The sequence below is a fragment of the Phyllobates terribilis genome, unplaced genomic scaffold (genome assembly GCF_046119375.1).
Source record: "Phyllobates terribilis strain yellow unplaced genomic scaffold, ASM4611937v1 Scaffold_3__8_contigs__length_932513732, whole genome shotgun sequence".
In the NCBI taxonomy this organism is placed as follows: Eukaryota; Metazoa; Chordata; class Amphibia; order Anura; family Dendrobatidae; genus Phyllobates; species Phyllobates terribilis.
This window is the reverse complement of record NW_027362763.1, coordinates 204152222-204177776: the sequence shown is the minus strand read 5'-3', so window position 1 is coordinate 204177776 and position 25555 is coordinate 204152222. Positions and strand designations below refer to the sequence as shown.

The 25555-nt window shown below is 45.1% G+C and overlaps 1 protein-coding gene across 3 annotated transcripts in view; it reads left to right on the top strand.

The window, feature by feature from the left end:
• The window catches only part of PASK (PAS domain containing serine/threonine kinase), a 139038-nt gene that overhangs the window by 77705 nt on the left and 35778 nt on the right, over window positions 1–25555 (top strand). For all 3 annotated transcript variants that reach the window (XM_073674544.1, XM_073674543.1, XM_073674542.1), the window contains 3 exons: window positions 202–369; window positions 1080–1208; window positions 9692–9826. In XM_073674544.1, coding sequence (XP_073530645.1) covers window positions 202–369; window positions 1080–1208; window positions 9692–9826 — 432 coding nt within the window. The remainder of the gene's footprint in view (window positions 1–201; window positions 370–1079; window positions 1209–9691; window positions 9827–25555) is intronic.

Here is a 25555-nt window from a genome sequence, read left to right as displayed (position 1 = left end):
TAATTTTCAAATGTTCTTTCATCCTTTCCCCTTGTTTTGTAGTTTTCATAAGACAACACCATGTCATGTACAGCACTTATTCATTCATCTGTTTATTCATTCAATCATTTATTCATAAGTTGGTATATTTGCGTTTCTTTTATCAGCAAGATATAGGTTTTCTTTATGCTTTTTAGGATGACTTTTTTTTTTTTTTTAAAGATTTTGATGGCAAATGATAAAGCTTGCAGAATGTTTGGGTACAGTAGTCTTGAGTTAATTGGCATGAGCCTGCCCACGTTAATCCCTGCTTCCAGCCACAGAATTTCTGAGACTCTGGAAGAAGAGCTGATAGAGGCGGATGGGATTTCCCGGGTACCTGGAGAAGTGGTAAGTGATATTTAAATAGTTGCCCATTTCAGAAAAAAACATGAATATTTCTTATTTAATACAAGGGAGTCTCCTATTCACTGATTTTCATGACCATTTTTTTAATGATTAAAGGGATTGTCCAGGCTTGGGGCTCCGGTAAGCAGTTACTCTATGTGAATCCTCACACTGTGCGCCGTCAGGATTCTCTGGCGCAGAGAGCGGCGTGCGCATGATTGCAAGTATGCAATTTTCATAGATGCAGTCACATGCCGACTAGACGTGCGCCGCCTCGCTCAATACAAGTGAATTGAGTGAGACAGGCACGTCTAGTCAGAATGTGGTAGATAATTAAGTATGCAAATCTCATACTTGCAGTCACATTACCGCATGCTCCCAGCACCGGAGAATCCTGATAGCGCGCAGTGTGAGGATTCACAAGTCTGCGGTCACATAGAATGACTGCAAACGTAAGCCCGAAGCCTGGACATCCCCTTTAATCTTTATTGCAGTGGTATTCTAGTAGAATTGCACACTTGGTGGCACAAATAAGAAATGCATGTTGAACAGTTTATTAGCAAATTGATTTGTTATCAGTTTAGACGTTCAAAGCATACGCTTTTAACAAATAGCTTTGAGAAACAATGTAGTCCTTCCAAAGAACATAAAGCTCTGTATCGTGAAAATGTACTTTTGATCAAAAGATATATATTTTTTCTTCCTCTGCACAGGTTGAAGCGGTGCGAAATGGAGGAGAGGTGATAGTGTTGTGTCTCTGGATACGAAAAGTAAAAAGCCAATGCCTGCTGTTTCTGGATACCGTACAGATCATCAGCACAGTTCTTTCTTTTCAGCAGGATGTGAGTCTCTCCGTTCACGAGATGTTGTATGTGGGACATGTCCCTCTCTAGAAGGAAAATGCCTCTGCAATACAGTATGACACATTTTGCCAGATTTTGTATATCTCATAATTTTTTTTTTTATTAGATGTGTAAACAATTACTGCCCTTTTGCAACTACAGTCCCCTTAATTGACACTTAGACACCAGATTTCAATATAAACTACTAGCCGAGTATTTTTATTAGTATATGCTCCCCCATCCTAGTCCTCCATTCTTTTATATGCTCCGCCATTCTGCTCCCCCATCCTGGTATATGCTCCCTCATCCTGGTATATGCTCCCCAATCCTGGCCCTACATCCTGGTATATGCTCCCCTATCCTTGTTCCCCATCCTGGGGTATGCTCCCCCATCGTGGTATATGCTCCCCAATCCTGGTATATACTCCCCAATCCTGGTCCCCCATCCTGGTATATGGCCCCCCACCCTGGCATATGCCCTCCCCCCATCCTGGTATATGCTCCCCCATCCTGTTATATGGTCTCCGATCCTGGTATATGCTCCCCTATCCTGGTCCCCTATCCTGGTATATGCTCCCTAATCCTGGTTCCCCATCCTGGTATATGCTCCCCTATCCTGGTCCTCCCCCATCTTAGTATACAGTGCTGGCCAAAAGTATTGGCACCCCTGCAATTCTGTCAGATAATACTCAGTTTCTTCCTGAAAATGATTGCAATCACAAATTCTTTGGTATTATTCTCTTCATTTAATTAGCTTGCAAGGAAAAAACGCAAAAGAGAATGAAGCAAAAATCAAATCATTGATCATTTCACACAAAACTCCAAAAATGGGCCAGACAAAAGTATTGGCACCCTCAGCCTAATACTTGGTTGCACAACCTTTAGCCAAAATAACTGCGAACAACCGCTTCCGGTAACCATCAATGAGTTTCTTACAATGCTCTGCTGAAGTTGTAGACCATTCTTCTTTGGCAAACTGCTCCAGGTCCCTGATATTTGAAGGGTGCCTTCTCCAAACTGCCATTTTGAGATCTCTCCACAGGTGTTCTATGGGATTCAGGTCTGGACTCATTGCTGGCCACCTTAGAAGTCTCCAGTGCTTTCTCTCAAACCATTTTAAAGTGCTTTTGGAAGTGTGTTTTGGGTCATTGTCCTGCTGGAAGACCCATGACCTCTGAGGGAGACCCAGCTTTCTCACACTGGGCCCTACATTATGCTGCAGAATTTGTTGGTAGTCTTCAGACTTCATAATGCCATGCACACGGTCAAGCAGTCCATTGCCAGAGGCAGCAAAGCAACCCCAAAACATCAGGAAACCTCCGCCATGTTTGACTGTAGGGACCATGTTCTTTTGTTTGAATGCCTCTTTTTTTTTCCTGTACACTCTATGTTGATGCTTTTTCCCAAAAAGCTCTACTTTTGTCTCATCTGACCAGAGAACATTCTTCCAAAACGTTTTAGGCTTTCTCAGGTAAGTTTTGGCAAACTCCAGCCTGGCTTTTTTATGTCTCGGGGTAAGAATTGGGGTCTTCCTGAGTATCCTACCATACAGTCCCTTTTCATTCAGACGCCGACGGATAGTACGGGTTGACACTGTTGTACCCTCGGACTGCAGGGCAGCTTGAACTTGTTTGGATGTTAGTCGAGGTTCTTTATCCACCATCCGCACAATCTTGCGTTGAAATCTCTCGTCAATTTTTCTTTTCCGTCCATATCTAGGAAGGTTCGCCACAGTGCCATGGGCTTTAAACTTCTTGATGACACTGCGCACGGAAGACACAGAAACATTCAGGTCTTTGGAGATGGACTTGTAGCCTTGAGATTGCTCATGCTTCCTCACAATTTGGTTTCTCAAGTTCTCAGACAGTTCTTTGGTCTTCTTTCTTTTCTCCATGCTCAATGCAGTACACACAAGGACACATGACAGAGGTTGAGTCAACTTTAATCCATGTTAACTGGCTGCAAGTGTGATTTAGTTATTGCCAACACCTGTTAGGTGCCACAGGTAAGTAACAGGTGCTGTTAATTACACGAATTAGAGAAGCATCACATGATTTTTCAAACAGTGGCAATACTTTTGTCCACCCCCTTTTTTTAGTTTTGGTGTGGAATTGTATCCAATTTGGCTTTAGGACAATTCTTTTTGTGTTTTTTCATTGAAGACAAATTAAATAAAGATAATAATACCAAAGAATTTGTGATTGCAATCATTTTCAGGAAGAAACTGAGTATTATCTGACAGAATTGCAGGGGTGCCAATACTTTTGGCCACCACTGTATGCCCTACCATCCTCGTATATGCCCCCCCCCCCATCCTGGTATATGCTCCCCTATCCTGGTGCTCCCCCATCCTGGTATATGCTCCTCCATCCTAGTATATCCCCCCCCCCCATCCTGGTATATGCCCCTCCATCCTGGTATATGGTCCCTAATCCTGGTCTCCCATCCTGGTATATGGTCCCTAATTCTGGTCTCCCATCCTGGTATATGCTCCCCTATCCTGGTCCTCCCCCCATCCTGGTCCATGCTCCCCCATCCTGTCAGCCAGTGCTCAGCTGATGCATGTTACAGGCAGCCTAGAATATTTTAACACAGCTACCCCCAATACTTGTCCAAAACCTCTTGTCAGCCAGTGCACAGCTGCCATGCTCAATATCTCGTAGTGCCCACAGGTGGCGCATACAATCAAAACCTGCAGCCCAGCACAGCTGCCAGAATGCAGCGAATAGTACAGTACCTTTTCCCGCATGCACTCTTGACTCCCTTGCAGCTCTGTGTCCGGAGAGGCCGGAGGAGGAGTGTGGCACTGGAATCAGCGCCCGCGTATAGCGCGATCTCTGTCACCATTTTGTTGAAGACAAATTTGCAGAGTCTTCAACAAAATGGCGCGGGATAGTGCGGTATGCGCACACGCTGATTCCGGCACCATTTTATTTTTACTGTCTGTGCTATGCGCAGGCACGGACTCCAGCGTCACTCTCCTCCTCCGGCCTCTCTGAAGATCAGGATATGTCCCCACTGGCGTCGGAGATCATGGTATGCGGTAAGCGCCTACGGATACCGCTATCTCCGGTGCCACACTCCTCCTCCAGCCTCGTCCTCCTCCGCCTTCCTCCCTGTCTGAGATGTGTCTTTCTGTCTCCGGTCACACTGCCCAGGCGCATTGCACATGCGCAGTCTATAGTGGCTTCGGACAGAAGGACACATCCCTGATTATATTATAAATTCTGTGCTAATAATTAAAAATAAGTTTTTTACCCCTTTTATCTTGGGTGAGCAGACTTGCAAAGTGGTTACTACATATGACACAAATTGGGAATGGAGTTTAGTGGATCATGTTTTTGCTAAGAATGTCTGGGTTGGAACGTTCTCTATCAGTTGTTTTCGGTAATTGGTCAAGAATAATGGTGCGTAGGAACATGCCACCACATTAAGACTGGTGTACTTCTGGCATGGCCTATTAGAAATGTGCTGCATACTGCTGAGGACAGGTTGTATTTAAAGAGGTTGTCTGGAGAAAACAAAGTTATCACCTATCCACGGGATAGATGATAACTGATCGGTGGGGGGTATGACTGCTTGGACAATCACTGATCGTCAGAACAGGGAGTTTTTATCAGGGCTGTGGAGTCGGAGTTAGCTTTGGTCGGAGTCGGTAGAAATGTACCAACTCCAGCTTTAAAAAAAATGTATTAATATTTCATAATTGAACTTTCATATGAATTTTATAAATGTTACTCAAATATATATGTTCTATCAAACTATGAACAACAGTGATAAGCAGTTCTGCTGGAGATAGAGACATTTCTTACTTCTTGTGAGTCACTGTTCTCCACTGCCCTTATCTAATCTTATACTTGGTTAACCTCATGCTGCCCCAACCCCCCTACTTACAATGTATGAAACTGAAAGCGAAAATGTGTTGCAAATTCTTAGTAGTAAAGCTCCTCCTCTAGACTAGATGTTTACTAGGTGTGCGTCTTCCAAGCATCTCACAGCTGCTACTCAGAAGAGGAAGACTGTAAGAAGTATTATCCTTTCAACAAACTTTGCATCAGTTAACTGTGAGTACATGAGGAATAACAGTATTACTGACCACTATATCAGTTGTACGACCTGGCAATAATTTTGTTCAATTGTTTTTAGGAAAAACAATTGTCATTTGGATTGTGAATGCAGAATTAAAAGCCTGAGAATGTCAAAGAAGCGTCACATTAAATCAGCTGTATTTGAACATTTCACCATCACTCAAGATAGAAAATATTATGTCTGTCAGTGTATGACAAATGATCCAGACGAAAACAAATGCTGTGAAGCCAAGATCAGTGCATATTCAGGCAAAGATAAAAATGCTCCTACCAGAGCTTCTAATCTAAAGAGACATTTACAGCGCTTTCATCCAGAAGTACTGAAAGCAGTGGATGAGAAAGACTGCATCCAAACCAATGAACCAGTGCCCAGCTCTTCCAGCCAAACAAAGGAGCAGAGAACTTTGCAGCCATCAGTTGCAAGATATTTTGTCAGTGACAAAGTTACTGTGACAATGACAGTAGATACATTTAAAAAAACATCATAGAGCTTGTTGTAAAGGATAGTGTGCCTATTTCATTATTTTCACGACCAGCTTTTATGTGTCTGAATGGGGAAATGGCCCACAAGCTTGGTGTTTCTCTGGAGAGAGAGAGTATTAGAAAATTAGTAATCAAAGAAGCTTTTAAACAAAAGGAAGAACTTAAAAAAACTCTCAAGGGACTCTTTCTGTTTCTTAAAATGGATGCCTGCACACGTCACAGAGTGAACTATTTTGCCATCAATGTCTGATTTGTTTGTGACAAAAATGAAATAGTTACCAAGACATTGGCAGTAAAAGACACCAAAGCTCATCACACCAATGAGTTTCTCCAGGTCTTGGTGGAAAAGGTTCTGCAAGACTATGAACTTAAAAAAGAGCAAGTTCTTTCTGTCGTAACTGACAATGCTTCAAATATAAGTACTATTAAGCTGATGAATGAGAGTAATGATGGTGACCAGCAGCTAGAAGAACATTCTGGGTCCACAGACACAGAAATGTTTGAAATAGAGGAACACATTATTGTAACTGAGGAGCAAACTGAAGTTGCTTCAGATGAACAGCAACATGATAGTTTAGATGATCTTGTTGAAACTGTGTCAATACGTTCTTTCATTCATCACATGCGCTGTGAGACAGTCTGCAAGAAGGACATGCTGCTGCACTGATTGGCAAGGTGAGAAAATTGGCTACTGTTGCCAGAACCCCTAAAGTTGACTCAATTTTGAAGAGACGTGCTGGAAAAGGGGCAATTATTGATCAAGCCACACGATGGGGCAGTACTTACTTAATGATTCAGCGCTTGTTTGAACTGAAAACCTTTCTTGTAGACATGGCTAACCCTCAACTGACGCTAAATGAAAGTCAGTGGAATCAGGTGACTGAGCTGGAAAAATTGCTAGAGCACCCATTTACAGTGACTAAAAAATTACAAGCAGAGGACTTAACTCCAGGTATTTTCTTAAAGGAGTGGAAGAACCTGATGTTTCGCCTGTCCCAAAGAGGAGGGTTAATTGCAAGTGGCATTGCTACATCAATGTAACGGAGAGAGGAGCTACTATTACAAATCTTCTAGATGATCAACAGCTAACTAAAGGAAAAGAAGCTCTGTTTGAAATAGCAGAAAGAATGAAAGGGTTGCAGAACAGTCAGGAGGAACAAGAAGAATTTGGTCGTCCTGCCACATCTTCACCCTCATCATCAACTGATGAAGAATTTAATTTCAAAAAATATTTGGATCACAAGGACCGTGCAAAGCGTTCCCGCATAGAAGAAGAGTCATCCCCATCAAAGAACACAGCCAGTACATTTCAGCAGAATTTTTCATGTGCACTAAAAGAAATTGAGAAATTTGACCGTTCATCAAAAATAACAGTGCAACAAGCGATTCCTCTGTATCCTGACATTGTCAGAGATGTTGCCCGAGTGGTTACTGCTTTGCCACCAACCCAAGTTAGTGTAGAGAGGTTGTTCTCTGCTCTCAAAATAATTAGATCAGATTTGAGGGCATCCATGAAGGAGGATCTGACAGAGGCAATACTTTTTCTGAGGACAAATTTATAGATTTCTTCTTCTTAACTGCATAACAGTGTTTATTGCATATTTACTTACAAGAGTTTAGAAAAGTTTATAAAAGTTATTTGCTATATTCTAATTGTATTCTAATAAATATAGTTTTTGCTCTAAGTGGTCTGATTACTTATATGATGGTGAGAAACTGAATAAGCACGATGTTAATATTTTACAACAGTAAATTTATTGTTACGAATTGGCCATTTATGAAGGAGTCGGAGCCGGAGTCGGAACCTGATAAAATCCAGGAGTCGGAGTCGCAACTGTGGCTTACCGACTCCACAGCCCTGGTTTTTATCCCCAGTGAGCACTTTTATCTCAGTTACAAAATGGAGCGTCAGGTCGGACTCTTGACCACCTCTCCATTTATTCTCTATAGGGTTGCCGTAGAAAGCTGAGCGCAGCGTTTGAGAGCCCCAAATGTAATGAATGGAGATGTGGTTGAGCATGTGCAGTTCTGCTCCATTCTATTAAGGATAAATGGTCCCCATTCTGCCAAAGAGTGTGGGTCCGATCTGTCAGATCCCCACCAATCAATGCGTTATCACATATCCTATGGATAGTTTATGACATATTTTCACTGGAAAACCCCTTTTAGAGAGGTCGTCTACTACTTGGACCCCCTCTTCTCAATTACTGTATTCCACCATGGAAATAAAAACAGCCTGTACTCTCCTCTAGTGCTTGGGCCTTTCCATGGATGTCTGGACCGAGTCTCCTTGGGCGACCCAGGAATCAGCGACCATTAATGGGCAGCTTCTCCCTTCTTTCAGATGAAACTGTCATCCAGAGGACATCAGACAGCAACAGCAGTTCTAATTTCCTCTGGATGTAAGTTTAATCTGAAGGAAGCGAGTATGAAGCAGCCCATTCGTAATCGCTGATTGACTGCAGGGTTGATGTGACAGAATACCGTAACTGGAGCCCCAGTGCTGACTTCGCTAGAGCAGCACCGGAGGGGAGTACAGGCTGTTTTTATTTTACATGGGGCAATTTGGTAATTGAGTAGTGGACAACCCCTTTAAGGGTACTTGGGGTATTTTATTACATTAGAGCAGGGATGTTAACGCAAACACGCAGAGGGCCAAAATGAAAAACTTGGACGAAGTTGGAGGCCAACCATTATACTGTATAATGGGTCCCACACAGTCCTCCATACAGAATAAAGGGACCCACATAGTCCTCCAAACAGAATAATGGGCTCCACATAGTCCTCCATACAGAATAATGGCCCCCACATAGTCCTCCATACAGAATAATGGGCCCCACATAGTCCTCCATACAGAATAATGGGCCCCACATAGTTCTCCATACAGAATAATGGGGCCCACATAGTCCTACATACAGTATAATGGGCCCCACATAGTCTTCCATACAGAATAATGGGCCCCACATAGTCCTCCTTACACAATAATGGGCCCCACATAGTCCTCCATTCAGAATTATGGGCCCCACATAGTCCTCCATTCAGAATTATGGGCCCCACATAGTCCTCCATACAGAATTATGGGCACCACATAGTCCTCCATACAGTATAATGGCCCCACATAGTCCTCCATACAGAATAATGGGCCCCACATAGTCCTCCATTCAGAATAATGACCCCACAAAGTCCTCCATACAGAATAATGGGCCCCACATAGTCCTCCACACAGAATAATGGGCCCCACATAGTCCTCCATTCAGAATAATGACCCCACATAGTCCTCCATACAGAATAATGGGCCCCACATAGTCCTCCATACAGTACAATGGGCCCTACATAGTCCTCCATACAGAATAATGGGCCCCACATAGTCCCCCATACAGCATAATGGGCCCCGCATAGTCCTCCATTCAGAATAATGACCCCACATAATCCTCCATACAGAATAATGGGCCCCACATAGTCCTCCATACAGTACAATGGGCCCCACATAGTCCTCCATACAGAATAATGGGTCCCGCATAGTCCTCCATACAGAATAATGGGCCCCGCATAGTCCTCCATACAGAATAATGGGCCCCACATAGTCCTCCATACAGTATAATGGGCCCCACATAGTCCTCCATACAGAATAATGGGCCCCACAAAGTCCTCCATTCAGAATAATGACCCCACATAGGGGTGGTGGTTCAGGTGTCGCGGGCCAAATATATTCACCCTGCGGGCGAGATTTGACATTTATGCATTAGAGTAAAGCTGCTTATAATGAGACGAACATAAATTTTTGTTTGTCATAAAGTGTTGTGAGAATGGAAATAATCTTTGCATGATCTATAATGGTGTGTAAATATGGATATAGATATTCTGTTATTTTCTCATCATTTTATTAATAATGTCCTCTTCTGTGTCTTCTAGGGTAGGATCGTATCTTGTGATCCATCCTGTGCACAATTATATGGATATATGGATCCAGAGGAACTTTTGGGTCAACATATTACAGACTTAATGCCAACGATTCATATTCCCCGTCATAGAAAGGAGATGTCACAGGTACTGTAAGGATGTTCCCCGGCCGGCCAATAGGAGCTGAGATTAGGAGAGAATACATAACGTGACATATTATACAGGATAGCAAAGCTTGTAGAATACACAGAGCAGTGACTAAAGCCGTGACGGCACCACCCCTGTGACTGAAAGAGCAAGTGTGCCAGGGGGAATAAAGTTAATTTCCTCCCGGCAGCGGGGCTCTCAGTGCCAGCGCTGCACGGTGTCAGAACACTATTAACCTGCAGGTTAATAGCATTATATTACATGACAAGTTCCCTTTAAATGTCTGTGGGAACAATGACAATGTATTGTGCTCATATATACATATAGAAATGATCAAAAGCAACCTCATCATTAGTGCCATGGTCATGAGGGCAGCTAAAAATGCTAAATCTGAAACTTAAAGGGAATTTATTGCATTATATATTTTTTATTAATTAAAACTAGATACTATATTCCCCTTAAAAAATTTTTTAGGGAGTTGTGATAAGTATAAAAGAAAGCAGTATGTTTCATCGCACTATTTGACATTGTGACACATTAGTGTAGAACACCCTTTATAACAGAACAAAATGTTTCCATCTGACATTTAAAGATAGAAAATCTTTGTCTGCTGCTTGATCCGATTATCTTTTCCCACAGCTTTTCTCTTAATCCTTTGTGATAATCCCTTTTCTACTAAAGTATCATTGAGATTTTCGCCAATTGGTAGGAAATAAGTACGGCACCTGAAGGTGAGGGGCATTGGTTCTGTTAATGGGTTATCCTCATCTTCATAAATGGATATTGTCGGATAGTGTTTGTAAAAAACAAACACTTTTGTAAGTTACTGCTCATTAAAATTTGCAGCTTTTCTTGTGATAGTAACACTTTTCTTTTGTTTACAACTTGTTGCCTAGGACACCGACCACCACTGTTGTCTAGCTTGTAAACACTGTGCTAAAACTGGCTGGGGTTAGGAAGTAATCACACCCTCCAGTGATCCCACCAGCTTCAAAATAGTGCTTACAAGCTCAATAGAAACGAGTTTGTAAGAACTGTGCAGCTTCTGCTGTGTAGCAGAGGTGATTGGTTGCCAAGACAACGAGCTGGAAAGAACAGAAAAGTGTTAATAACTCAAGAACGGTTGAAAATTTTAATATGCAGTAAATTGCTTGTATTTACAAGCACTATCTAATAATAGCCATTTCTTGAAGATTGTAAGGACCCTTTATTTCATAGATAACTGAGTTTAAAGTTGCATAACTCCCTTTGTAAGGCTAGGGCTACACAATGACTTTGGCTGTGCGATCATAAGACAAGAATCTCAACAAGCAATAGTGAATGTGGTGGTCGCATTACAACTGCAACACTCCAGTGTCCGAAAATCCAAACTTTGTTGGGTTTCATCACGAGTATTACTCTGTCGCCTCATTGGGGGACACAGGACCATGGGTGTTATGCTGCTGTCCACTAGGAGGCGGCACTATGCATAATTTGAAAATGATTAACCGTGGCTCCTCCTCTGCAGTATACTCCCCTGGACGGCATCAGCCTTCTCCAGTTTTTGCTTAGTGTCGCATAAGGAGGCACACCTAAAACTTTTACTCAGTTTTCTCCGACGGGATTACAGATGAAGAAAAGCGGGTCTCTTGTGAGACTCCCGGCATGGCTCCTTCCTCTGCCCCCTATTAGGGGGTGCACAGTTGAAGTTGAGATGATATTCCCCATGTCGCTCCTTCCCCAGCCCTCCGGGTGCTGGTTCGAAGTCGAGACGCCCCCTCCTTCCCCAATTCCGTTTCTGGGTTGAGGTCGAGGCGAGGATAAAGCCCCATGATGGTGACAGCAGCACCCTCCCTAATCCCCCTTTGGGGGCATTAGGTTGAGATGCCTCAGGTAGGGCCTGTACAGGCAGCAGTCTGCAGCTCCCAGTAGCTAGCACACTGCAGCTGAATCCAGGGACCCCAGCCCTGCTGCCGGCTCCTGTCGGGGCTGGTGGGAGTGCAGGCAGGCATGGCACAACACACAGGCACAGACCTCCCTGCGCCCTGTCTTTGCGGCAACACCAGCTCTATGGTGCCTCAGGGGGACTCCTCACAGGGCCCCCCTTCCACTTATACCCCCACCGCTATCCTGCCTTCAAATCCGGGGGGGTCCGGTTCAGATCCGGCCCCCTCCCAGACTTCCGCGCCGGCCTGGAGCCCCTTTGGGCATCAGGCTTCTAATTTAGACCGCGGCTCCGGCCTAGCCGAAGCCGCCACCCCCTCTCCGCCCCCCCGGCCCGCCCCCCCCCCCGGATGACATGTATGACACTCTACAGTGTCATAGAAGGGGCGGATCCAGACTGAAAGGGCGCGATTTCACAGCAAACTGCCGCCCTTTTTCAGCTCTCCGCCCCCCTTCTTCCTCAAACATTTACTCCGGCGGCCATTATCTGCTGCAGGAAAAAGATTAACCCTGCAGCTACCAGTCTCCGGGGAGGCACAGGACTGTGGATCTTCGGTGCTGGACCTAGAGGCACACTGGTGGGGTAAGATCACAGCTGGAGTTCCTCCTCGGCTGTGAATCCATTATTTCTCATAAGCTCCTCTGCACTCTGCATAGCCACCCCTGTGCACTATGCAGGACTCAAGGTCCAAGAGAACCAGGCAGAACTGCTATTATGCACTCTGTACAGCCTTCTGTAGTACTCTCCCCACTTGCAGCACGTACCTGCACTACCAGGACTGCATCCAGACTACTGTGCCAGAGCCCCAAGAAGCCCCTACCAATGCTTCGGTGCCTAATGCCACGCAGGAATGGGTCACTCAGATGTCGCAATCTGTGACGCAGTCTATAGATAACCTGACCTCCACATTGCTTCAAGCTCTGCAGCGTCATGCCTCGGCTATGAACGCTAACCAGCAAAGGGAGAGCTCGACTCAGGGACATGACGACCCGGGCACATCCACGTCTAGGTCAGGACGCAAGCGGACCCACAGGTCACTCTCATCTGCGTTATCCCATAGCACACAGTCATCCCCTTCTAGAGAGAGACACCGTAATTCCAGGTCATTTAGACCGTCCCCTACCAGGGACAGACAATGCAGATCTCCGCAGCGATCCCCGACCAGAGAAGGGCTCCGCCCCACTAGCAGGAGACACCTTAGCGATACACAGGATTTGGAAGACATCTGTGATTCCGACTCTGACAAGGAAACTGAAGGGTCCCTGATCCCAATCCCCCCTAGCAATACAGCGCTAGTTGAGGACGTAATCTCGCCCATCCATCGGGTGCTGGACATTTCTGATCTGCCCCCGGAGGCACCAGAACATTTCCTTTGAAGGAGCTCTGAAGCCGCCTAAGATCTCTTTGACCACCCAGAGTTTAAATCGATACTTAAATCGCAAATATCTGGAGACGCGGTACCCCTTCCCATAGGAGGTTACAAGGAATGGACAGATCCACCCAAAGGGGAACACCCAGTCTCTAGGCTAGCACCACAGTCACTCCTTTCACTGCCAGGTAGCTCAACCCTCAGGGATGCAGCAGACCGGCAGGTGGAACGCAAGGCTCGTTCAATCTTCGAGGCCGCAGGGGCCTCCCTGGCTCCCGCGTTCGCTTCTGTTTGGGCTGCCAAGGCCATCCTGGCTTAGCCCCAAAAATTTACAAGCTGGCCTCAAAGCATTTGCTCCTGAGCTGTCGGGCCAAGCGGTTAAAATAGCAGGTAGCAGATTACATACTTCATGCAGCTCTGCATTCAGCAAGGGGTGCAGCGGGGATAGCATCAAACGCCATCACGATTCGGCGTATCCTCTGGCTGCGGGAATGGAAACAGATGCTGCCTCAAGGAAGTCCCTCACGCACCTCCCGTACCTCAGTGGTCGACTTTTTGGCGAACAGTTGGACATGATGATATCCAATTCCACCGGGGGTATGAATACTCTCTCCCCCAACTAAAACCCAAACGCACTTACAGGAAGCGTAACCAAACTCGATTCCGATCCCTTCGGAACTCTTCGGACTGGTCCGTCTCGCGTCCAGCACAAAATAGCAACTGCTCCCCACGCAGGGACAACTCGCGGTCGACGCAAAAGTCGGACAAGACCTGGCAGTCAAAAGCAGGCCAGTCAAAGTCCAAAGGAGGAAAGTCTCATATTTCCTCCTCATCATGACTCACGGACTCCGGAAGACACCCCACCCGTAGGCGGCCGACTTTTGCTCTTTCATCAAGTCTGGCTGCCTATTACAGAAGACAGGTGGGTCAGGGAACTAGTGTCTTCGGGATACAAGATAGAGTTCACTTCCAACCCAACAAACAGACTCTTTCTTTCTGTTCCCCCCAAGCCGCCATCCAAGGCTCGTGCCTTTGCCAAGCGGTCTCCTCGCTTCTTCAAGCTGGAGTCATAGTACCGGTCCCGCTTCCGAGGGTTCTACTCCAATCTATTCGTAGTCCCCAAGAAAGGAGGCGGCGTACGGCCCATACTGGACCTAAAACAGCTCAACAAATATGTACAGGTACCTCACTTCCGCATGGAGTCCCTTCGGTCCATCATTGCGTCCATGGAGAAAGGAGAATTTCTCACCTCCATAGACATACAATACGCATACCTGCATATACCAATTGCACCCGCCCATCTGAGATTTCTCAGGTTCGACCAGGACCACTACCTGTTAGTGGCTCTCCCGTTCGGACTCGCCGCGGCTTCCAGAGGGTTTACCAAAGTCATGTCAGCCACCATGGACGTCCTGCACTCCAGAGGCATAGTAGTCGTTCCATACCTGGACGATCTCCTTATCAAGGCTCCTACTTTCAAGGACTACGAACTCAGCGTCTAAATCACAATCGACACTCTGAGTCGCCTGGGCTGGTTAGTCAACCTACAAGGGTCATCACCAACCCCGAGTCAGTCTCTGACCTTCCTGGGAATGCTATTCAACGCCTTCAGGGGTCTAGTGCTCCTTCCCAAGGACAAGGCACTGCTTCTCCGTCTAGGAGTTTGCACCCTCCTCAGCAAACCCCCTCGATCTCTCCGGTTTGCCATAAGAGTCCTCGACAGGATGATGGCGGCAATAGAAGCAGTCCCATTTGCCCAGCTTCACCTCAGGCCTCTCCAACTACCCATCCTCAAGTCATGGGACAGGAACCCCTTTTTCTCTCGACAGGGAGTTCCAGCTGACGTTGCCAACCAGGAAGTCCCTGCACTGGTGGCTCAAGCCAACCTCACTAACAAAGGGGAAATCCTTTCTCACGGGTCAATGGAAGGTTCTGACCACCGACGCGAGCCTGACGGGTTGGGGTGCGGTGCACTTACACCACAGAGCACAGGGCAAGTGGTCCCCAGCGGACGCGACCATGCCCATCAACATCTTGGAAATTCGTGCCATCCTCCTGGCGTTGAGAGCCTTCCATCACTTACTGGCAGCCTCTCACATCAGAGTACAGTCGGACAATGCCACGGCTGTGGCATATGTGAATCACCATGGGGGGACCTGCAGTGCCCAGGCGATGCGAGAAGTGACACACATGCGAGAAGTGACACACAAAACCAGGGGAGGAGTCCTGAGGAGATAATTTGCATATTTCCACTGCATTTTGGGGTAAGTGAAGAGTCTCCGCGAGCTCAAAGAACACGGCGCGCGCATTTTGAAGCTTTTTTCACTGTGTTCAGAACATTAACAGTAAGAACATGGAAGAGTCCAGGAGCCATTTGGTGAGCTGCATATCCTGCTACATGTTCACAGACTTGCCAGTGAAAAAGCCAAACTTCACATGCCAGAAATGCAAGCTTGTGTCCCTGTTGGAGGAAAAGTTGCGAAATCTAGAAGAGAGGTTAACTACCTTGAAAATCATTAAGGAAGGTGAAGAGTTCTTAGACAGAGCAGAATTATCTCTTCATGATTCAGAAAGAGAAGAAATTCGAACTGCACCTGACGAAACAGAGGAATGGAAGCATGTGACCCACAGAAGCAGGAGGATCGAGAGGCAGTCAGCACCCATACTGCTCAGGAACCAGTACCAGGCTCTCACGCAGGAGAACCTTGAAGAAATACAGCAAGATAAGACTTTGCCAGCAATGAATAACCTTGTAAGTCCTCAGAATCCTCCTGGATGGAGAAAGAAGAATGTTGTGAAGAAAAAACGAAGAGTGGTGGTCATGGGGGATTCCCTGTTAAGAGGAACAGAGGCCGCTATCTGCAGACCAGACATAACCTCAAGAGAAATGTGCTGTCTTCCTAGAGCAAAAATTAAAGATGTGTCTGACAGGATATCAAGACTCTTCAGACCTACAGATCACTACCCATTCCTGCTAATACATGTGGGGACAAATGACACCGCAAGAAAGGACCTGGAAACCATCTGCAGTGACTTTGAAGACTTAGGCAAGAAAGTGAAAGAATTGGGAGCGCAGGTGGTCTTCTCATCCATCCTCCCAGTGGATGACCATGGAACAATGAGGTGGAATAAGATTCTACAGGTGAACAACTGGCTACGTCGATGGTGCCGTCAACAAGGATTTGGATTTCTGGATCACGGGATGAATTACCTATACGATGGACTACTTGCTAGAGATGGGGTGCACCTTACGAAGACTGGAAAACATGTATTTGGAAGTCGCCTTGCTACACTCATCAGGAGAGCTTTAAACTAGAACAATGTGGGAAGGGAAGCAAAAGGCCAGAAAAAGCCATACAGCTGACAAATACTATTGAGATCTCTGCTACTGGAAGTGGAAAGAAAGAACAAAGACAAAAAAATCTAAATAAAAATATGGGAGGAAGAGAAACCAATCACAAACTAAAATGTTTTTATACAAATGCACAAAGCATGGGCAACAAACAAGGAGAATTGGAACTACTAATGCAGGAAAAGAAATATGATGTCATTGGAATCACTGAAACTTGGTGGGACGATACACATGATTGGAATAAAAGGCTAAAAGGATACAACTTCTTTGCAAGAAACAGAATTGATAAACGAGGAGGAGGTGTCGCATTGTATGTTAGAAAAGCGTATATCTGCACAGAGATTGAAGCTTCAGAGACTGGGAGTTCTGTGGAAACTGTTTGGGTAAGAATACAAGGAGAGAACAACGGAAAGGACACCATTGTAGGCATTTACTACAGGCCACCTGGGCAAGCTGAAGATATGGATGAACTCTTTATGTATCAAATGACCAAGTTCTCCAAAAAATATGACGTAGTGGTCATGGGAGATTTCAACTATCCAGACATTTGTTGGGAATCTCTCTCAAGTAAAACTAACAGGTCAAGCAAATTCTTATCCTCTCTTGCTGACAACTTTATCTTCCAAAAGGTAGGGGAGAAAACAAGGGGATCTGCTACTTTGGATCTAATCCTTATAAACAGGGAGGAAATGGTTGAGGAGGTAAAGGTGGCTGGGACCCTAGGAGGCAGCGATCATGCTATTATAGAATTTTGGATAACTAGAGGAGGAAGACATGTGAAGACTCAAACTTCAAGGTTAGATTTTAGAAAGGCAGATTTTAAGAGACTCAGAAAGAGAATAGGAGGGATCCAATGGCTGGATGTCCTTAAGGACAAAAATGTCCAGGAAGGATGGGAAATTTTTAAAAATGAGATTCTCAAAGCACAATCGTTAACAATCCCGAAAAAGTAGGAAGAATGGGAAGCATTTAAGGAAACCAGGATGGATGAACACAGAACTTAAACACATGCTAAAAAGAAAGAAAGAAATGTTTATTAAATGGAAAGAGGGAGGCATATCTAAAGAAGATTATAATGCAGTCTGCAGATCCTGCAGGGCACGTATCAGGTTAGCTAAAGCTGACAATGAATTAAGGCTTGCAAGAGATGTCAAAAGCAATAAAAAAGGATTTTGGGGGTATGTCAAAAGTAAAAGAAAAGTCAAAGATGCTATAGGATTTTTACAGGATGAAAATGGAGAAATGGTAAGAGAGGATGTTGAGAAGGCCGAACTTTTTAATTCCTATTTTGCATCTGTTTTCTCTCAGAAAGAAAATGTAACATCAACTGATTTTCACTGTCCTTTTAAAGGAATAGAAGAATCCAAGTTATCTGTAAACAGAAAGATTGTGAGGGAATATTTAGCTAACATAAATGAGTTCAAGTCTCCAGGTCCAGATGAATTACACCCCAGAGTACTGAAGGAGATCGTAGAAGAAATTTTAGAACCACTCTCCATAATCTTTGAAAATTCTTGGAGAACAGGAGAAGTCCCAGAAGACTGGAGAAGAGCAAATGTTGTTCCTATCTTCAAAAAGGGGAAGAAGGTGGACCCAGGGAACTATAGGCCGGTGAGTCTGACTTCTATACCAGGAAAGATCTTTGAACAAATTATTAAACATCATGTATGTAAGTACCTGGATAAGAATGAAGTGATTAACCAGAGTCAGCATGGGTTTGTAACTAACAAGTCATGTCAGACTAACTTAATTTCCTTCTATGACAGAATCACTGACTGGGTGGATCAGGGAAATGCTGTAGATATAGTATATCTTGACTTCAGCAAAGCATTTGACAAAGTATCTCACACCATCCTTATTGAAAAAATGACCAAGTATGCAATGGACCAGGCAACTGTTAGGTGCATTCATAACTGGCTTAGTGATCGGACTCAAAGGGTGGTTGTAAATGGCTTCACATCCAGCTGGATGAATGTCTCAAGTGGGATACCACAGGGCTCTGTCCTGGGACCTGTATTGTTCAACATCTTCATCAATGATTTAGATGAAGGAATTGAGGGTAAACTGATTAAATTTGCTGATGACACAAAGCTAGGAGGGATAGCTAATACTAGAGAAGAGAGAGAGAGGATTCAAAAAGACCTAAATAAACTGGAGCAGTGGGCAGCAACCAACAGAATGGTTTTTAACAGGGAAAAATGCAAAGTACTACATCTGGGCAATAAAAATGAAAAAAGCATATACAGAATGGGAGGAATAGAGCTAAGCAACAGTACATGTGAAAAAGACTTAGGTATACTAATAGATCATAGACTGAACATGAGTCAACAGTGTGATGCAGCAGCAAAAAAGGCAAATACAATTCTGGGATGTATTAACAGAAGCATACAGTCTAGATCACGTGAAGTCATTATCGGTCTTTACTCCTCTTTGGTCAGACCTCATCTGGAATACTGTGTACAGTTTTGGGCACCACATTTTAAAAAAGACATAGACAAACTGGAACAAGTTCAGAGAAGAGCGACCAGAATGGTGACTGGTCTGCAAACCATGTCCTATGAGGAACGGTTGCAGGATTTGGGAATGTTTAGCTTGCAAAAAAGAAGACTGAGAGGAGACTTAATAGCTGTCTACAAATATGTCAAGGGCTGTCACATTGTAGAAGGATCATCTTTATTCTCATTTGCACAGGGAAAGACTAGAAGCAACGGGATGAAACTAAATGGGAGGAGACACAGATTAGATATTAGAAAAAACTTTTTGACAGTTAGGGTGATTAATGAGTGGAACAGGCTGCCACGAGAGGTGGTGAGTTCCCCTTCAATGGACGTCTTCAAACAGAGGCTGGACAGACATCTGTCTGAGATGATTTAGTGAATCCTGCTTTGAGCAGGGGGTTGGACCAGATGACCCAGGAGGTCCCTTCCAACTCTACCATTCTATGATTCTATGACATTCTCCACTGGGCGGAAGACACAGGTTTGGTTCTCTCTGCGGTCCACATTCCGGGTGTGGACAACTGGGAAGCAGACTTCCTCAGCCGGCAAGCAATGCGTTCGGGAGAGCGGTCTCTCCATCCCGAAGTTTTTCGCCAGATCTGCCATCGCTGGGGGACTCTGGACGTGGACCTAATGGCATCCCTCTTCAATACCAAGGTCTCCAGCTTCATGGCCAGAACACACGACCTGCGGGCGCTAGGAGCGGACACCCTGGTTCAGGACTGGACCCAGTTCCAGCTCCTGTACATTTTTTTCCACCTCTCCCCCTGATATCCAGAGTGGTGAGGAAGATCAAGCAAGAGGGAGTTCCAACTATCCTAATCGCACCGGACTGGCCCAGACGTACATGCTACGCCGACATCGTACAGCTCACAGCAGACGTCCTCTGGCGTCTCCCCGACTACCCGGATCTTCGGTCACAAGGCCCGTTCTACCACTAGAACTCAGGGGCCCTCAATTTGACGGTGTCGCCTTTGAGACTTGGGTTTTAGCCCAGTCAGGGTTCTCGCCGCACGTCATTGCAACCATGATCAAGGCATGGAAGCCAACCTCTGCAAAAATTTATTACCGTACCTGGAAAGCCTTCTTTACCTGGTGCGAATCTCGTGGCCAGACCCCATTCCCTTATTCCTCCCCAGGGTACTTGGGTTTCTCCAATTGGGTCTGGAGGCCAGACTGTCCCTGACCTTCCTTAAGAGCCAAGTGTCAGCTCTCTAAGTGCTTTTTCAGAAGTGCATTGCTAACAAGCCGCAAGGAAGGACATTTCTTCAGAGGGTTTCCCGATTGGTTCCCCCCTACCGACGACCACTAGAAACGTGGGACCTCAGCCTGGTGCTGACAACATTGCAGGAAACACCTTTTGAACCCCTTAGTGAAGTCCCACTCCACCTTCTATCCAAGAAAGTGGTTTTCCTAGTGGCAATCACCTCGCTACGCAGGGTGTCTGAACTGACAGCACTCTCCTGCAGGCAGCCCTTCCTGGTTTTTTTACCAGGACAAGGTAGTTCTCTGTAGGTCCCATCCTTCCTTCCGAAGGGTGTGTCCAACTTCCACCTCAATGAGGAAATTTCACTGCCATCCCTCTGTCCGGTCCCGGTTCATAGAGTGGAGAAGGCTCTGCATACACTTGACCTTGTCAGGGTATTGCGTATCTATGTGTCTAGGACTGCGCCCTTCCGGAAGTCTGTTTCTCTTTTCCTTCTACGGGAAGGCGGCCGCAAGGGTCTGCCAGCTTCCAAAGCTACCCTTGCCAGGTGGATCAAATCCACCATACAAGAGGCCTACCGCCTCAAAAATTCTCCCCTTCCAGCACGAATTACGGCACACGCTACACGTGCGGTAGAGGCCTCCTGGGCCATTCGGCACCAGGCTTCAGCACAACAAGTGTGTAAGGCAGCCACCTGGACTAGCCTACACATGTTTACCAAACACTACAGAGTTCATACCCAGTCCTCAGCAGACGCGAGCCTGGGTAGATGGGTTCTGCAGGCGACGGTGCCCCAAATGTAGGGGCCTGTCTACACAATATTCATCCAATGCTTCCCACCCAAGGACTGCTTTGGGACGTCCCATGGTCCTGTGTCCCCCAATGAGGCGACAGAGTAAAGGAGATTTTTGTGTACTCACCGTAAAATCTCTTTCTCTTAGCCTCTAATTGGGGGACACAGCTCCCACCCTGTTGCCCGTTCCGGGCCGTTGTTATGTTGAGTTCTCATATTGTCTTTGTTTGAGCTCGTACATAGTTGCCTTCTTATAGGCATGATTATGTTATCCATGTTACGTTCCTCCTACTGCTTTTGCACAAAACTGGAGAAGGCTGACGCCGTCCCGGGGTGTATACTGCAGAGGAGGAGCCACGGTTAATCTTTTTCAGATTATGCATAGTGTCGCCTCCTAGTGGACAGCAGCATAACACCCATGGTCCTGTGTCCCAAATTAGAGGCTAAGAGAAAGAGATTTTACGGTGAGTACACAAAAATCTCCTTTTTCGCTATATATAGATAATCTAGATAAAAGAATTTAAGGTAAGCTAATCAAGTTTGCAGACGATGCAAAGCTAGGAGGGATAGCCAACACTAGAGAAGACAGAGAAAGGATTCAGAAGGATATAGATATGCTTGAACAATGGACAGTGACGCAAGATTCTACATCTGGGCAAGAAAAACAAAAATGACATGTACAGAAAGGAGAGGAATAGAACAGCACGTATGAAAAAAGACATGGGTATACTAATAGATCACAGACTGCACATGAGTCAACAGTGTGATGCAGCAGCAAAAAAGGCAAACACAGTTCTGGGTTGCATTAAGAGAAGCATACAGTCTAGATCACGTGAAGTAATTATCCCCCTCCTTGGTCAGACCTCATCTGGAATAATGTGTTCAGTTCTGAGCACCACATTATAAAAAAGACATTGAAAAACTTGAGAAAATTCAGAGAAGAGCGACCAGGATGGTGAGCGGACTGCAAACAATGTCCTACTAGGAACGGTTAAAGGATCTGGGAATGTTTAGCTTGAAAAAACAAGGCTAAGAGGAGACTTAATAGCTGTCTACACATAGCTAAAGGGATGTCAGTGTGAAGGGATCATTCCTTATTCTCATTTGCACATGGAAACATGAGAAGCAATGGAATGAAACAGAAAGGGAGAAGATACAGATTAGATATTAGAAACAACTTTTTGACAGTGAGGGTGATAAGTGAGTTGAACAGGCGGCCACGAAAGGTGGTGAGTTCTCCTTCAATGGAAGTCTTCATACAGAGGCTGGACAGACATCTGTCTGAGATGGTTTAGTGAATCCTGCATTGAGCAGGGGGTTGGACACGATGACCCTGGAGGTCCCCTCCAACTCTAACATTCCATCATTCTATCATGAGTGGAGATATTTTGTATGAGTTGCTGTGAAAAGGGAGGAACTATCAGATTGCTGCTCTCATGGGAAGTCATTCCTGGAAAACGACAGCTGTAATCTGCTCTACTCATTGCTTTAATATTATTAGTGCTGAAAGCCTCTTATGGTTTGTTTAGAAACACAGCAAAAAATAGGATTAAAGGGGTTGTCTGGTTAAAATAAGTTCTTACCTATCCACTGGTAGGTGATAACTTGCTGTTTGGTGGAGGTCCGACTGCTGGAACCTGCACCGATAAACAAAATGGGGAATTTTTATCACTGTTGCAAAATGAAGCAGCTCAGGTGCCCGAACTGCACTCACATTCATTCTCTGTGGGGCTGCCTGAAATATCCAAGCAAATCACTCTGCAGCTCCATGGGGAATGAATGGAGCAGAGGTCCAGCATGCTCTCTGCCACTCCAGGGATAAAAGTGCCATTTTCTGATGATCGGTGTGTGTCCCAGCTGTTGGACCCCCACGATCAACAACTTATCACCTGTCCATGTTTTCACAGGACAATTCCTTTAATTGCAAAACTACCCTGTACTAGGCACGAAGTACATTGTCTAGCAATAGCTGAGAACATTATTACAGCATCTTAGTCACCTAAGGCTATGTACTGTGCTGTCCCAGCATAAATATGGCAGTAGCCTCTCCTCTGGTAAAACATTCCATTCTCTAGTTTTTATAACAATTGCTGACATGGCTCCTGCCACCCTTCTGAATGATTGATAGCTTTCTCCCTGTACGTTGTTGAAAACTATCAATCAGCGGTGTGAGGGGGGTGGAGACAGCTTGTGAATATCGAGAAATCTACAGCTCTCACATAATGGGGAGGATTTAAGCGCTTGCCTTGCCCTCTGGCTGAAAAACAGAAATTTTATGAAAACTACAACATGGAAAGAAATAACTAATGCAGCGCTGGAATCAGGGTCTCTATCACAACATTGTGCTGCCCTCAGAGCAGAATAAACCAGGTGATGGATTCCCTATAGCAAGCATATAGCGGTTCTTCACATACAGTATGTGTGTGTGTGTGTGTGTATATATATATATATATATATATATATATATATGTATATACTTTCCTAAAAGAAGTCTGCAGGGAGGATTTTAATACTGAAACTAGTGGTATGGCTGTGTGGGGCCGAGTACAGCAGTAAATTGGTGCATGTAGTTTTGTAATCCGATGTGCCAACGCTGAGAAATCAAGCTTTGAAAGCATATGCCAATTAGCTAGGAAATACAGTCCTGAGTCAATGTACTCCCAGATATTCATAGAATCATAGAATCATAGAATGGTAGAGTTGGAAGGGACCTCCTGGGTCATCTGGTCCAACCCCCTGCTCAAAGCAGGATTCACTAGATCATCTCAGACAGATGTCTGTCCAGCCTCTGTTTGAAGACGTCCATTGAAGGGGAACTCACCACCTCTCGTGGCAGCCTGTTCCACTCATTAATCACCCTAACTGTCAAAAAGTTTTTTCTAAAATCTAATCTGTGTCTCCTCCCATTTAGCTTCATCCCATTGCTTCTAGTCTTTCCTTGTGCAAATGAGAATAAAGATGATCCTTCTACAATGTGACAGCCCTTGACATATTTGTATACAGCTATTAAGTCTCCTCTCAGTCTTCTTTTTTGCAAGCTAAACATTCCCAAATCCTGCAACCGTTCCTCATAGGACATGGTTTGCAGACCAGTCACCATTCTGGTCGCTCTTCTCTGAACTTGCTCCAGTTTGTCTATGTCTTTTTTAAAATGTGGTGCCCAAAACTGTACACAGTATTCCAGATGAGGTCTGACCAAAGAGGAGTAAAGACCGATAATGATATTGATACGCCCCCAATGCACTTCCTGGCTCATTTGCATATTACTTCAAAGCTTGATTTCTCAGTGCTGGCACCTCGGATCTCTTCAAAACGGGTATTATTTTTTATTTCTTGCACTAAGACCCACTCAGCCATACTACTAGTTTCAGTAGTTATATCATCTTCACAGCTTTCCTTTAAAGCAGGGATGTCAAACTCAAACACACAGAGGGTCAAGATGAAAAACATGGACAAAGTCTAGGGCCAACCTGTATACAGTATAATGGGCCCCACATAGTCCTTCATACAGAATAATGAGCACCACATAGTCCTACGTACAGAATAATGCCCCCCACATAGTCCTCCATGCAGTATAATGGGCCCCACATAGTCCTCAATACAGTATAATGGGCCCAACATAGTCTTCCATACAGAATAATGGCCCCCACATAGTCCTCCATACAGTGTAATGGGCCCCACGTAGTCCTCCATACAGAATAATAGGCTCTAGATAGTCCTCCATACAGTATAATGGGCTCCAGATAGTCCTCCATACAGAATAATGGGCTCCAGATAGTCTTCCATACAGAATAATGGGCTCCAGATAGTCTTCCATACAGAATAATGGCCCCCACATAGGCCTCCATACAGTGTAATGGGCCCCACATAGTCCTCCATACAGAATAATGGGCCCAACATAGTCCTCCATACAGAATAATGGCACCACATAGTCCTCCATACAGTATAATGGGCCCCACATAGTCCTCCATACAGTATAATAGGCTCCAGATAGTCCTCCATACAGTATAATGGGCTCCAGATAGTCCTCCATACAGAATAATGGGCTCCGGATAGTCCTCCATACAGAATAATGACCCCACATAGTCCTCCATACAGAATAAAGGACCCACATAGTCTCCCATACAGTATAATTCGCCCCACATAGTCCTCCATACAGTATAATGGGCTCCAGATAGTCCTCCATACAGTATAATGGGCTCCAGATAGTCCTCCATACAGAATAATGGGCTCCAGATAGTCCTCCATACAGAATAATGGGCTCCGGATAGTCCTCCATACAGAATAATGGGCTCCGGATAGTCCTCCATACAGAATAATGGGCCCCACATAGTCCTCAATACAGAATAATGGGCCCCACATAGTCCTCAATACAGAATAATGGGCCCCACATAGTCCTCAATACAGAATAATGGACCCCACATAGTCCTCCATACAGAATAATGACCCCACATAGTCCTCCATACAGAATAATGACCCCACATAGTCCTCCATACAGTATAATGGGCACCACATAGTCCTCCATACAGTATAATGGGCTCCAGATAGTCCTCCATACAGAATAATGGGCCCCACATAGTCCTCAA